Source organism: Dreissena polymorpha, chromosome 15 (genome assembly GCF_020536995.1).
Source record: "Dreissena polymorpha isolate Duluth1 chromosome 15, UMN_Dpol_1.0, whole genome shotgun sequence".
In the NCBI taxonomy this organism is placed as follows: domain Eukaryota; kingdom Metazoa; phylum Mollusca; class Bivalvia; order Myida; family Dreissenidae; genus Dreissena; species Dreissena polymorpha.
This window is the reverse complement of record NC_068369.1, coordinates 53,010,212-53,025,192: the sequence shown is the minus strand read 5'-3', so window position 1 is coordinate 53,025,192 and position 14,981 is coordinate 53,010,212. Positions and strand designations below refer to the sequence as shown.

The window sequence follows — 14,981 nt, the reverse complement described above, 5'->3', positions numbered from 1 at the left end:
ATAATCCAACATATTTTAGACAAGCACAGCTGTCAATTGTTTATCTGCTTGACAACTTTGAGTCTCGCCCACTGTTTCAATCTTTTTGATGGCTGTCTCTACAAAATCGCAAAACGCTGTCCAATCCTGCGTAGTATAAACCTAACATGCTGTTGTAGAATTACGGACGTCGGTTTCATTCTGCTTGTCCATCATTGTCTAAGCATTTCAGAAATAATTCTCAAAGATAACGCAGAAGACAAGATCGGTTTGACTGGCCATGCATTCGATGCAGTCGCTTATTCGCTAAACAATTTAGAACGTTTAACTTTAGGCCGATTTAGTCAAATAACTTTTGAAGCTATGTACAAGCTTCTTTGCAAATGTCGCAGACTTACCGAAATTCTGTTATTCACATACGAAGAATGAAAATTCAATGTCTTCATAACGCATTCAAAACTTGACATGACTCAGGCTGAAACAAAGGATTTCACGGAAAGACTACGACGGGAATTTAAAAAAAAGAACATACCGGTAAACAAACATACTTGGCGGATAAGGTATATGTATCCGCGATTCGCTTGCACAGGGATTGTTTAAGTCGCAGAAACAAAGATAAATTGTTCACAAACTGGGACAAGGCTGGTCTGCCTGTGGATTGAAACATATATAATTATGTACATGTATATTGGTTAACAGTTTTCAGCTTGATTAAATTGGTGATCATTAACCGATGTTCAAGCTCCGGGTTCCATTCACTAAGTCAACACAAAAAGTACCCTCGCAATATCAGAAGAGATACGATAATGACACGGATCATCTAAATGTATCATTAAATTGGAACACAAGTGCAAAGAAATATCCGTAAATTCAGATACGTCTACGTAATGGTAGTATTTATTATTCAATTATATTGATACGCATGTATTGATTCACTGCGTATCAAAATGCCTATTATAGATGGGGATCCAACAGGTTACCCAAAAATAAACAGCTCGAAATGAATTTTAGCTTTTTAAAATCCTTTTTTGCCTGTCTTATTTCTTATTTTAAAGTAACGGGTGTCGGTATTTGTTGGTCAATAAATGCAATAAATATATACATAAGTTTAAAACACAACTTAATCTATCTCTTGGATGTTAAACAGTTGAGTTCCCTTTTAACGCCCATTCCAATAAGTTTTTTTCATGCATATTTTTATGTGAATATTAACGTATCAACGTTGGTGAATGTACTTTTTTCGTTGTCTATTTTAGATGTACTTTATAGCTTGAGTAAATATCTTAATGCATATTTATTTTATCTGTGCCTATTGCACATAAAAGTGTTGATTTTATTAATTAAGATGATGATTGTTTCTCTGGTATTCGTAGGAAGAAATCAAACTAAACAACACAATACAAATATGTGATTTTGATCTTGAGCGTGGCTGGCTGAAACGTTGTGCAAATAATCGTAAATAAATTCTTAAACATTTTAGGTAAGTGTCATGAAAATCCTTCAAATAATATGGAAGATAAAAAGCAGACTCAAACTCGTTACAATTAAGCAGACCGACCATCAGGTCATTCTCATGAGATTAGAAGCTAAATTGTGATACTAATTAATGAGATGGTGTTTAAATATGAACAAAACACATGTGCCAGGCAAGGTTTTGTTTAAGAAGCTAGCTACATCTCTATAGATCTGAATGATTATGGGATCAAATCGCTGGAATCTATTGATAAAAAATGATGACATGTATGAACTGCCTGATAAAAAAAGAATGTTTGCGAAGCTTCCGATTTTCGATACTGATATGAAATTTTGAGTTTGTCCAAATAATAGTTGTACGAAGCAATAGCTCTATATGTCTTGGTATGATTACCGGTAAGGTGGTCGAACTGGAGAAAGCCACTGCAATCGAAAGTTACATAACTCCTGTCCCACTCCGTGCGATAAAGGTCACAATATACTAAATAGTTTCCCTATATAATTCAATGTAAAAGCGACAACTTTGAGCGAAAATAAATGCAACATTTTGCACATAAAGACCCCCATAACCATACCTTTTCTTACAGGCCATTCTAAGCGAAATCGATTTATGCAATAAAAAAGATATGTCATGTTCAAACTAAAAAAGAACTTGACGCTAATCAAAATCGACTGTTTTTGCAACTTTTTTTCGGCCGTTTCTTAGTGGAATGTAACCTTTTTCAGTGCAATGCTTTACTAAAGTCTCCAAGTTTATCATATTTCAGGGATTCGGTCGTGAATACCTATTTATGCCCTACCATTATCTCCGAAAGATAAAACCCGAACAATAGTTTAAGATGTAAAACATGCCTTAAGGTCAACTATGATATTTTTTTAGAGAGTACATGAAACGAGTATTTAGTATATTGTAACCTAAAATCTGGTATTAAGTTCTTTACTTGAATGTCCCTATTAATCCAATGAAGGCGTGGCAATCAAGATAAGGCATTTTATCTACGACAAGATGAAAGTCGAAATGGTCATTACCGAAGAAAGCTAAGAGTGAATTCGCAGAATGTGCATGAAACGTGACGGTATACCAAGAAGCATGTGAGGAAAGTTCACTCTATTCAATGAAGGTTGATTCGTAAGGCGCCAAGGGAATGCACTGAAAGGAACGTCATTTTACGTGAACGAGAAATTCCCGAGGAAGTTGCCGCTGAGCGTCGGAAGTTGCTACAACGCCCGCAATGCTGGCAAAACCGCGTGAATTGCATACGGAAAGCTTCTGTGGACGGCAAGCCAGTTCCGGACTAGGAATATGGACACGAGCCACGCATTCTTTTGCAGAAAGTGCATGTTCTCACTGCTGCCAACAAGACAGTGTTTAGTACATCTTTATCTGTTTTTCTTATGTATCTGATCAAATGAAATCTAAAATCCACTTGAATAGTACCTAATAAATACAGTATAACACACTATGCTGAGAAACATTATATTACTTTGCCAACTCATTATCTAAAATTACACTTTTCGTTTGATGTTAGTAATACTGAGGCATATTCGATACCTGTTTTAAATACTTTCAACTTAAATTATACAATATCTCAGTGGATATCGACATATCCTACTTAATAAGGGCTTCTTCAAAGACTTGGAAAATTGTATAGTTCTTTTCAACAGGACAATTTTTTAAGCAGGAAGCTAAAAGTTCAATGCTTTAAAGTTGAAGCGATAGAAACATGTTTAATCAAAAAGACAAGAAAAACAGTTGTGCGCACCGGGTTTAGAGCCCGGGTCCTCTGTACTAAAGGTTTTCATCTTTACCACCTTGCTTTTTCGGCGTGCAATAGTTACGCTGTGTTAAATGTACTTCATGACAAAAATTCATAACCTGTGAACAATTGTAATGAAATAAAAAGTAATTATCCAAATTATTTCATCGATTAACGCGCAATTTCATCCACATTCTATCCATAGATGGTGACGTTAATACGTTATTGTCACCTCTATACTAAGATACATCACATTTCCCTGGTTTGGGGAATTATGCTTCCGCCAAAGTAGTTCTGCGTAGGAATGAAAACGATATAAATAAAAGAAAAAATCGTTTTTGATTGTATGTTTAAAACGGAATGTTGTTTAAAAAATGTTAATTAATTATTTTAAAATGTGATTTTGAATCTGTATTAAGACTGATAGCGATTATCAGAAGCACGATTAAATGACCCACTTTCGCTTTCACTTTTCTCTCGAAACAGAAGTGCTACCAACAATTCCTTTTGCGTTTGTACACATGTCAGTAAGACCGGTGTGTACACAATGATTCATCAATGTTATCTGATAGGTACTCGGTTTACAAAACGCTGTTTTTACAAAACGTCTATGTTCGGATTTTTGACAATTGTCAATATGTCTATATGCGAACAGTTTTCGTTCTTCGAACAGGGATCTTATCACAGATTTGGTATGTATTGAAATTTGCCATGCAATGCTTTATATTTATAAATGTAAAACATTGAATCTTAATAGCTCTAGTAAAAAAAAACAAGAACAAATTAAAGAAAGAAAAAAAGTAACCCTCAACTGGGTTCGAACCACTAACCCCTAGAAAATATAGCGACAACAACAGAACTCTCCAAATTATTCAATCGTTTCGCGTTGCAACGCTTTATAAATTCATATAATGGATATTTTAGAGCATGATAGATGTTCAGTACTTCTGTTTCCTACCAAATGTCATAACTACAACGAAAATTTGCAAACTGGAACATGTTTACAAAATATATTTTGTCAATTTACTAACGTGAAAAGGCCCCTTTAACAAATGCTACGCTGTGAAATATACACGAATACAATGGAAGCGTTAAAGTTATAACGCGTGCAATTACCATAAATAAAAAGTGTACACCGCTATAAACCTATCAAACAGGGTAGATTTTGCTAATATCTAAATTACCCGTAAATAGTTTGCTCGGATCGCTTTTCTAGTTTATCGATTGTATTCATGAAACTTTATAAATGGATATAGGTGTATTTGCGTGCTTTTGCTGGATTGTTTCTTAACGCTATATGCTGGTGACTAACTCACGAAGTAATACCTAATTCGAAAACATGGACTAATGCTTATCATCAAGTCATGGTATTGTACATTGTTTAATTGTTGTAAGAATCAATATTACGACTCGTTTATTAAATATGCTGAATCTGAAAAATAATAGCATTGTTTTGCAAATGAACACTTACATGCCGAAAGATATACTTTACCAATAACTTATGATAACAGATTTGAAGTCGTCATAAAGTTTTATTGCCTTTCAATTATGGCTGTCAAAATGTCTGCTTGTTCACATTTCACTGGTTGCACGATTTCCATCGATGAATGCCGGAATCTTTTTAGTTTTCCGTGTCTGAGCGTCTTCATCTACGGAAATATATCCGTAAATAATCGTCAGAGTGAGCGTTGACAGTGTAAATAAGCAAAGTCAAACTGCGTTTTTGCTTACAATGTAGTTTTCCGATTAATTTTTTAACAGTTCCAACATTAGTTTTGAAACGATGGATATAAACGCATTTAAAAAACGATTCAGCATCTTTAAGTTGACAACAATTTACGCATCATGCATAAATTGACATAACATTTCGAATTGCTTTTTGCTTCATTTTAAACATGGACTCTTATATATTAGTCAATATCATCTATAACAATTTGTCCAACCTCACTGTATTTACTGTCGTTCGGTGTTTTATAATGAAATTACGAACGATTATGAACAGGTTGACTGCAAAAATACTTGATCAAAATAAGTTAAATCATCATAGATCGGATCGCCGAAACCAAATAATAATGCATGCATCAGCCCTAGTTTCTTACAGAAAATCTGAAAGCATGCTGATGTATTATTCATTGAGTATTTGAATCGTATTTCATTGTGATTTTAATATAGTTTCACAAAGATGCTCAGGATATACTGAAGAACAAAATCGACGCTGTAGACAGATATAGGCATGAAGTCCTCCGTTTCCTCATAGACCTAAGGGATGTTGGCATTCAAGGAAGGGAACACATCCATGAAATGTATAAGAAAAGTGGTGTCGACGGAAGGCGCAACTACCAGTACATAGCTATTGCATTAGTTTCACTTCAGGAAATCATACAAGAGGATCATTCTATTGTAGAACAGTTCAGGAAGTACGTAATCGAACTCGATGAAGTCAATTCGAGCAGAACGCTTCTATTTCAACGAGTGTCGGTTGTGATGAACAGTACTCTCAAAAGTTTGTCTTTCCATGGCGAACGCCGTGTGTTTGATCCAGATAAACGCTACTTGTTTGAAAACATAGATAGCAGAGTGAAAAACAGTTCAGCGTTAGTAGTAACCAATAAGGTCCACTATTGCTTAGACAATAATATTTTACATCAAATGCATTTAGATTATGTTAAACATTTTCAAACAACCGAAGAAATGATAATATTACTATATTCTCATAATATTCCATGTGATATACCATTTAATGAATGTTATTTAGTTCTTACAAAATTCGTGGACAACGCTAACGAAGTTATTTCTTTGGGCTATGACAAAGCTTTTACGACAACAAATGAGGAAAAAGTAATTCAGCATCTTCGTAATAACGACAAAATCAAACTATTTAACCCGGGTGAGATTATGTTAGAACTTGAAAGAATAATGCAGTTGGCTTTTGCATTTCCAGAATGTTCGGATGATGATGAAGACGATCATGCAGAAATATATCTTGAAGCTTCAGTTCGGATTCCACACCGTTTACATTTATGCAATAAATATCTGTCTAGGACATGTCAACGGTTAAGTCCCAAAAGCCAGACTATCAACATAAAAGATACCAAAAAGACATTCTCCACGAGATTTTGTTCATGTGTGAAAGAATCTGCTAAATAGCTCACCTGAGCACGAGGTTACATAATTTGATTTTGTTGTCTACTTTCATAGTCGTTCAATGTCGTCTATTTGCTTGAACAATTCCATTTCAATTTTTGGTGGGATATATCTAAACTATTTAAGAATTTTTCTTGGCCGTAATGTTAATCATTTCTCTCGATATTTAGAAACATTTGTGTTTATTAATGACGGCTTGACAGTAACTGACCACACTATGGTAATATTGTTTCATTTTCAGCATTTTAGGCAATCAATGTGAACTAAAGTTTGTAGTATGCGTTTAACGCTTTGAAGTGATGTTATGCGCATCTAACATTATATGCTATGTTTATAGATGTCTATCGCAACCGTTGTTTATTTTTGGCGTTTTCACTTTATACACACTTATATTTGTTAATGTAGCATCAACATACTTAAACATTATCCCGAAAAGAGAAAAATAATGCATTTGAATATCAACCGTTATTTCGTTTTGACAACTGACGACAGAAATTATTCGATGTACAATGTGAATCTAAATTAAGTTTTAGAGCAGATTCGTTCATAGACAACACACGAACACTCACTCCGATCCTAATAAACGGACAGTTCCGCTCGGCTTAGTGGACTGTACAGTCATGTAAAATATCGAATATATGATATATTTTTATAAACAACTGGTAGCAAGATGAGTTGCAGATAATTGGTCAGTTACCACATTTTAACTAACTATTTTGACCTGTTAATTCTGTTAAGCTCATTTCAACAGTAAAAAAGCCCATAATAACGCTTTAAGAATAGGATATATATATCATTAGAAACGATATTTAAACATATAGTTAATCCGCTCAAAAATACGATATCGAAACGAAAAAAATCGATAGAAAGCCCATAGTCATTATTATTAGTAAAAACCATTTCGGTAGTCAGAACATTGCTAATCAAGAAAGATACAAGAAGATTCATTATAGACGATATTTAACAGCGAAGTGATCCTTTAGCAAGCATACTAATAGTTGATTGTTCTGATTAACCCTTTACCCCTTAGATACGTATTTTCACGCATTCGTAATCTCTTAGAAAGTTAAATTAAACTTAAGACCTTTCTTACTGTATTTAAGTTTTGAAATGTTGTTTTTTGCCAACCCTTATATACGGATGAGCAGCAAATACGCCATTTTATATATATATGGGGAGCAGGTAGTTGCCAGTTTGGGGTTCCTTTCTTACTTCCGTCATACTTATGTTACCGTTTCTCATAGCGCCTTCAATATTTTACCGATCTCTTACATATTTGGCATGTAGGTACCTTGCATGGACCTCTATCTTTTGATGAGGTTTAAGGTCACAGGGGTCAAGGTCAACAAGGCTAATTATATAGTTTATCAAGGTCACAATTTGGTTACAGTTTCTCATAGCGCCTTCAATATTTTATCGATCTCTTATATATTTGGGATGTAGGTACCTTGCATAGACCTCTACCTTTTTGATGAGGCTTGAGGTCACTGGGGTCAAGGTCACTGAGGCTAACAATAGATTTTCTCAAGGTCACACTTTTTTCCATACAATTAAACCATATATCGACAAAACATCCTTGGGGAGCATCCATCAGTCTTACTGATATCCTTGTCACTTTTACTTCTGAGAGGGAAATTATTAAAAGATGCTGATAAACAAAGATTTAGAATAATTTCATGTACTGCGTTTCAAATATCTTGATATCCTTATGAGACCAGTTTACAAAATGCTGCAGCTTATATTTTGTAATGAACGTATACAATCATAGCACAAAAGTATCGCTACTTGTTACGGTCATTTTTATATAAAGTGTCCGTTCGCCGAGTTGTGTATGTGTCATCCGAGAAGTTCTTCAACAATGATCTGCAAAAGACAAAACATCTTAACATTAAAACATTATTATGCCTTGTGTATGTAACATTTTTTAAATATTAGATTATTATTGGAATACTGGCTAATGTGTTATTTTTTACGTTGTTTAACGGGACGCCAACCCTTAATTCCGACCAATACAAATAATCAAAATACTAAAAGTACTGGGGGCGATTTTGCTCAAATTTAAAAACACTATACACGGTGATGCCAACCAATTACACTTGTTGAATAAAGCAGATGAATTAAGGAAGAGTGACAGGCTGTCAACACAATATATGATTTAGCTATTTGGGGCTAAAGTAAAAGCTGCTTTGTAAAACAAGTCATTGTCGCACGTGCCAATTCATAACTGCGAAACGTTTGTTAATACAATTTTAATCATTATCATTTAAACTGGTGACCTAGATTATTCTCTGACTTAGTGTTATATGTATCCAAAGTTTCTATATATCATGTAGGTTCCATTATTATTCATAGATATATATTCGATCAACATATTTGCTGGATTTCAAGTCACACCGACACAGTGTAGGTCATGTAGCGACTTTATTATTGTTTTGATCACTTGGAAACCATTAACGCAAATGTATTAGCTGCTGTGAAAGGGACAACCACAACATGTATTTCGTGTGTAAGGAAAAAGTTCAAAACTGGCATGAAAAGCACGGGCGTATTGTGATATAAAAACTTTGTAGCGCAGAGAACATTGAGATGTTTACTTTTACCGTAAAAAATGTAGCGCGTGGTAATTAAATGTTGTCGCCCATATCGCGAACGCAGTTGATTTCTTAAAACGAAAGAACATAAATGCGCTGTATCGGTTAAGTGTAGATAGTCAAGTATTGAACCGATATTTCGTCGCTGTATTCACCTTCCATGAGGACTGCGTGTTACTCGGGCGCTTATGCCACAATGCAAAGATGTGGCCATGGATGGAACGCGCTCATCGGAGCTATTTTGTTTGCGAATGCAGAATGTGGATGCAAAGTGGTTAAATGCAGTAACGGACTACATTCTTCGGTATACGTATATAATGTTACCTATGGGGTGAATTGCAGAAGGCAATCGCCCCAAAAATTACGTCCGTAAACTTTATTCCTATTTCGGCCCCCGAGTGTAAAGAGGTTTTCTGCCGTTCAGCATAAACTTAAAAATGAATGGAATACAACTTTTGTTTACTTTACTTTCTTGTACTACTGCTTTTTAACTTCTATTTGTTTTTACTTTTAATGTTTCATCAGTTGAAAAAAGAGGACTAAAGTACCTGCAGCGCTCACCTGATACCAAACGGAGCTTAATTGTTGTGAGGCGGTAGTGATCAATAGGTTTCAAAATAAAACTGCTCCAACAACTCGCAGACACGTATTTTTGTTTAACAAATCATAATTTTTTACTCTCATCCGCGATTTTTGTAAATTCCTAGCAAGTTTCATGGTTAAGTGCGTTAGTGATTTGTAGTATTTAAGTTGTTTTACTAATGAAAGATACAGACAACTTCTGAACTCATCGTAGCCACGTGTTTTAAAGGACGGTGGAATAATTAATACAATTTTTCTGTAGTTTTTTTGTTTAAAAAGATCGGCATGAACTTAAATTGTACATTTGAACAATGTTTTATTGAACATGCTGGGACTTCCATAAATATGTGTCTTGTTCTGTGAAAGCTGGTCATAATGCATGTGAGTAAAGTGTCGTCCCAGATTAGCCTGTGCAGTCCGCACAGGCTAATCAGGGACGACACTTTCCGTCTAAACTTGATTTTCGGTAAGGAGGGACTTCCTTGAAACTAAAAATACCATTAAAGCGAAAAGTGTCATCCCTGATTAGCCTGTGCGGACTGCACAGGCTAATCTGGGACGACACTTTACGCACATTAATTAAGCCCAGTTTTCTCAGAAAACGACACTTATTGTTAAACCTGATATACATGAGCTTTGTTCGTATAGTTGAACAAAAACGTTGCCTGAGTCATGTCCTATATTATTTCTCTTAAACGTATACGGGTTATATACATTCAATATTGATTAACCGCTAAATGTATTAAAATACAATCAAACACAAAATGTGCCTATTGGTTAAACATGTCAAAAGCAATTGCTTTAAAAATTTCCAGGACAGTAAAACATAATAGTAAGCATTGCGAAGCCAATGTTATGACTCTGACGAAACTATTGTGTTTTATTTCGTGTAACTTTTAGTATTCTTTGTATCTGTAAAATCGAATACTTATCATAATTATAAACATAATAAGAACAAGCATGTGCATATGCACAGTAATTTCTAATAGCACAATCTTTAATAAAAAAATAAGTATTTTATTCATGTTGCTTATTGTGCGTACTTAAAATACAGAAAGCTGACAATTTTAAGCATGTTTTATCAAATAAAAAACAAAGAGCGCTTAAAAGAACCTTTTCAGGTTTTGGTTACCGGGGTATTTGACAACATTTTACTTAACATTTACCACGCTCTAAAATATCAATTCTATGCATATTTAGACGATCAAAAAACCGGACAATTCTAAAGCGCTACAAACGCGAAACGATTGATTAATTTGGATATGTGTTTTGTTATCGTTATATTGTGTGACACTACGAGGATTGCTTATAAAAAGTATTAAATACACATCTAACTATATGAGCACGGTCGGCCGAGAGATTAAGGTTTTAGACTTTTACTCCAAGGGTCAGTGGTTGAGGATAACTTTTTTTCTTTCTTTAATTTTATTCTTGTGTTTTACTTAGTTATTTAGTTCAAATGTTTGCATTCATCATTTTTAAGTATTTACTGACTTCAATACATGCCACAATCTGTCAAAAGCTACTACAAATTTATCAGATTAGCGTCGGATTTGCCGAACAAATATTTCTAAAAATAAACTAAAAGTAAATCTGTTTTTCAACTGCGTCCACGTGGTCTATTTTGAACTTTATCACGTGTGTTTTTTTCCGTTGTTTTTTTGCTAAAAACACATACTGAACGAAATAAACTGGCTATGATCGTTCAAAAGTTACTTAATGGCAGGATTGAAGATGCTGAATGCGATTGGCAGAAATGTTCAACACAAATGTACAAATTTACGTGTATTATTCTGGACCTTGCGATCGCCTATGATTATAGCGAAAATGGAAAAGGCAATTTCACTTTTATTTCGCTTGCTAAAGTGTTTTGGGCAAAATGACCGTCCATGTACTGATCCATTTGTTTTGGCTTTTACTTTAAAATGAACCACGTGGATCCAGCATCAACATTTATGACGTGATTCACACCTCTCAATTTTATTTATCAACTTTGAATGAACTCGTTTTAATTTCTCCACATATTAATTTTACTCTTGCTTGACACAATCTGATTATTTTTAATTGATGACTTCCATTTCTTATTTAAATGAACTAATCCAAGTGAAATAAAAACTACATTACACTTTTAAATGAGACCTAGCATATCTGAACTACAAAAGTTATGATGTACAAAAAGGCGTGAATGTTTAGCCATATCATAAGAAAAGTCCGCACTATTTGAGTATAAGGTGCATGTTAATATGCACTACTGTTATAGTTTCTGCTTCATATTAGCACATGCTTATGCAATATGTGAAATGCTGTATTTTACAGGTTGTTGTGTAGCTGAATACATGCTGCTATTGATGTTGCACAAATATCAAGTATGAATATAAATCGTTTTTTGCCGTTACTACTTAAATGATATTTAAATAGGGTTTAAATTGTTTAATTTTGTATTGATTAAAACGTCTTACTGAAACGCTGCCATATAAAAAGAAAAACTGTTATAATCATGTGAGATGAAACTTTTTTTTTTTAATTTAAATATATTCAGTTTATCTACAATAGGATATTATTAGATTTCTGTAATAGCAACTTTCTTTTTTAGTATACTTTTTATTATCATTATTTTTAATACTATACATTGGGAAGGTAAGGTCGACTTTTCTCGATCTGTAATATTATTTTTTTTATTTGGCAAAGTGCGGTCTCTAAATTGATTTGTAAAACTGCCCTTCAACAATGCGTCTTGCACAAATTTAAAAGTTGTTTTACATTTAATTTATACAACTTCACTAATACGCTCACTACACGTCAGTAAGGGTTGGCTATATTGGAATTACCCTGTCCCGTAAGTCTATCGGTCTAGCCAAAACCTTGCCCGGACTGAACGCCCAACTGTATTGAATGATAATAAAATAACTCCTCACAATTGTTCGCCTATCTGACACGATATATTTCTTCATCGTGTACAACGCCATTGAAAAACTTGAGGTCACAATTGCTTGTCCGCTTTATAAATTTTCCATTTATGGGAGGATTTTATTGTGTATTATGTATATGAGCAAGCGTATTTTCTTTCAAGGGTACTGTTATAATTTGATGTTAAAGGATAGATACAGCTATGTCGGCCGAAAAGGGGCTGGCCGTTTACTTTTCTATGGTTTACAAATAGATACAAATAGTTCTTCTTGAATGCTTTGAGCTTATTTGAGCATATACGTACAGCTCAAAGTTCTTCCTAAGTAAACCAAATTCAATGTGAACATTATTAAGTCTCAAGTTTGTCTAAAAAATCGAATGCAATCAACCAAATGCATCGTAACACATACAATTCCTGTTACCGTCGACTTCAAATTGTTAGTTTCTGTGGATAAATGCTCCAAACAAAAAGTTGATAAAAAACGTTATCAAACCGAAACCAGAAGTTTTAGATTTCAAGATTCAATCTATCTTACGGAGGTTCCGTAGATAGTCGATGTAGCACGATTGTTTATTAGACACGAGATCTATCTTGCCAAGGTTGCCGGAGATAGTCGATGCATAAATTAGCATATTTTCAAATTAGATTGATAGATTTTGATTGCAAAATTGAAGACATTTTCTCGAACCGTAGACGTGTTTAAAACTTGGATTTATATCATCATTATGCGAGCACATCATATCAAGGAAATTGTTTTAAGGTGCGCATTAGGGATATATTTATGATCTTTTGGTGTTTATTAATGCCAGAAAATAGTTTTTTTCCTACTTTTACCTATTAAAGTGCCGACTGGATTTCAGGCGTCAGAGTTTACATTAAAAATGCTCTTGACATTTGCATCTCACAGAGACCCGGAGGGTCAATACTTGGAAGTTGGATTATTGCAAAAAGACACGACCAGGCCAAAATTTGTAATTACTACCTTATTTCAGACTCTTTCTTGCCTAAATGTTAAACTATAATATCTTATGCCTCTAATTCGTTTTAATAAAGACGAAACGTAGTTGAAGCCCATTTGGGTTTTATTTCAAGGTACGATTATGATGCTTTGTATATTGTATAACCATCGAGTAGTTACCGATATACTGTAATCAACGTGAGATGCATTCTCTTTTATGGCTATTTATACATCATGATATTATGGGTGAGATTTTAAATGTTTTATTCATCATTCTGATCAAAGTGTGAGGGCTGGAGCTCTATAAAACTGGCTTAAACACTCAAATTCTGTGCAGAGAATCGTTCCTTGGCAAAGACCCCAGTTTCAGGCCAAAAGTCAATATGCAGTATTGGTTGTAAAGGCTCTATGTGTGAATAAAAGCGTTAGGAATGGGTATTAAACCCTTCAGTGAACGCTCTAGTTGCATGTCGTATAGACATCCGAAAACCAATCAGTTTAATGAATACTTTTACTACTTATAATATGTTTATTAATAGAGCATCTTTCCCTGATGAGTATGCGTCTTTTAAACAAATATTTCTCACATTTCTAGAAGATATCTGTGTTATGTTTATATTAAAGAAAGTGAAAGGCTGTAAGAAAGAAAACCGGTATGTACACCTTAAACAAATATAGCCTTTGTATGTTCGTTATATGTTACTTACACAATCCCTATGTGTTGATCCGAGCGTTTGCCAATGGTATCTGACCAGATATTGGGGTCGGGCGATGGCACTCAGGAGGGCATGGAAGTCCACTGAAATACAGACGATCCAGTAATGCCAATATATTGTCACACTGTGCTGTATGTTTGAACTATGTATAAGAAAGAAGTTTTTACGCCATTTTACCAAATACTGTAGTAACTTTTGGTTTACGATAGAATCAATTTAATAAACAAGGCGCGTAAAATGGTATCTTCAAATGGCACTTGATAGCAGTTCAGCCTTTTCATTAAATACATTTTCTTTGAAGGACCAACCTTATGAGAGACCTAAGGCAAAAAGACCGTCAAAAAGTAATGAGTGTGATCACCTGTACAAAGAAGTTTGCACCTCGAAATGAGCGCGGAATGCTCCGAGGAACGGATTCCTGCCCGGGATGCACGAACTCCGGAGCCTTATCCATAGACCACGGCCCCCAGCAGGAAGCCATGTGCAATGGGGTTGATGAGTGGTTGCTGCAATGCTGACATCCGTGGTATTCAATGTCATTTCTATTGCATTTAAGGCATTGACGGTGGAGGAAGCCGAGATGAGTGATGTTCGATTGACGGGGGAGGAAGCTGAGATAAGAGATGTCCGATTGACGGGGGAGGAAACCGAGATGAGTGATGTCCGATTTACGGGGGAGGAAGCCGAGATGACTGATGTCCGATTGATGTTCCCTAATGCCAGTCCATTTGCATGGATTGTGTTAGGTTTCACGGTAAACAGTATGTGTTGTTTTGGGAAAGGCTATGGCAAGGGTTCTGTGTGACGGTGTATAGAAGAGAAAAAAATGCTAACAGCTGGGGTAGACTGGATTTCATCGTCTGAAACATATTA

The 14,981-nt window shown here is 34.8% G+C and overlaps 1 protein-coding gene and 1 long non-coding RNA gene across 3 annotated transcripts in view; one reads left to right on the top strand and one right to left on the bottom strand.

The window, feature by feature from the left end:
- LOC127860386 (uncharacterized) overlaps positions 1-7,966 on the top strand; it is an 87,534-nt gene extending 79,568 nt beyond the window's left edge. The window contains exons 1-2 of one of the 2 annotated variants that reach the window (XM_052398437.1): positions 4,458-4,576; positions 5,382-7,966. In XM_052398437.1, coding sequence (XP_052254397.1) covers positions 4,574-4,576; positions 5,382-6,356 — 978 coding nt within the window. In that variant the 5' untranslated portion in view covers positions 4,458-4,573 and the 3' untranslated portion in view covers positions 6,357-7,966. Of the gene's footprint in view, positions 1-4,457; positions 4,577-5,381 lie in introns of those variants that run through there. The other variant, XM_052398438.1, reaches the window with a different exon arrangement.
- Positions 7,967-8,035: 69 nt separating this feature from the next.
- LOC127860389 (uncharacterized) lies at positions 8,036-14,160 on the bottom strand. The gene is made up of 2 exons (XR_008039734.1): positions 14,100-14,160; positions 8,036-8,216 (listed from the first exon to the last, which is right to left on the bottom strand). It is a non-coding gene; the product is annotated as an uncharacterized LOC127860389 (long non-coding RNA).
- Between the last annotated feature and the right edge of the window lie 821 nt (positions 14,161-14,981).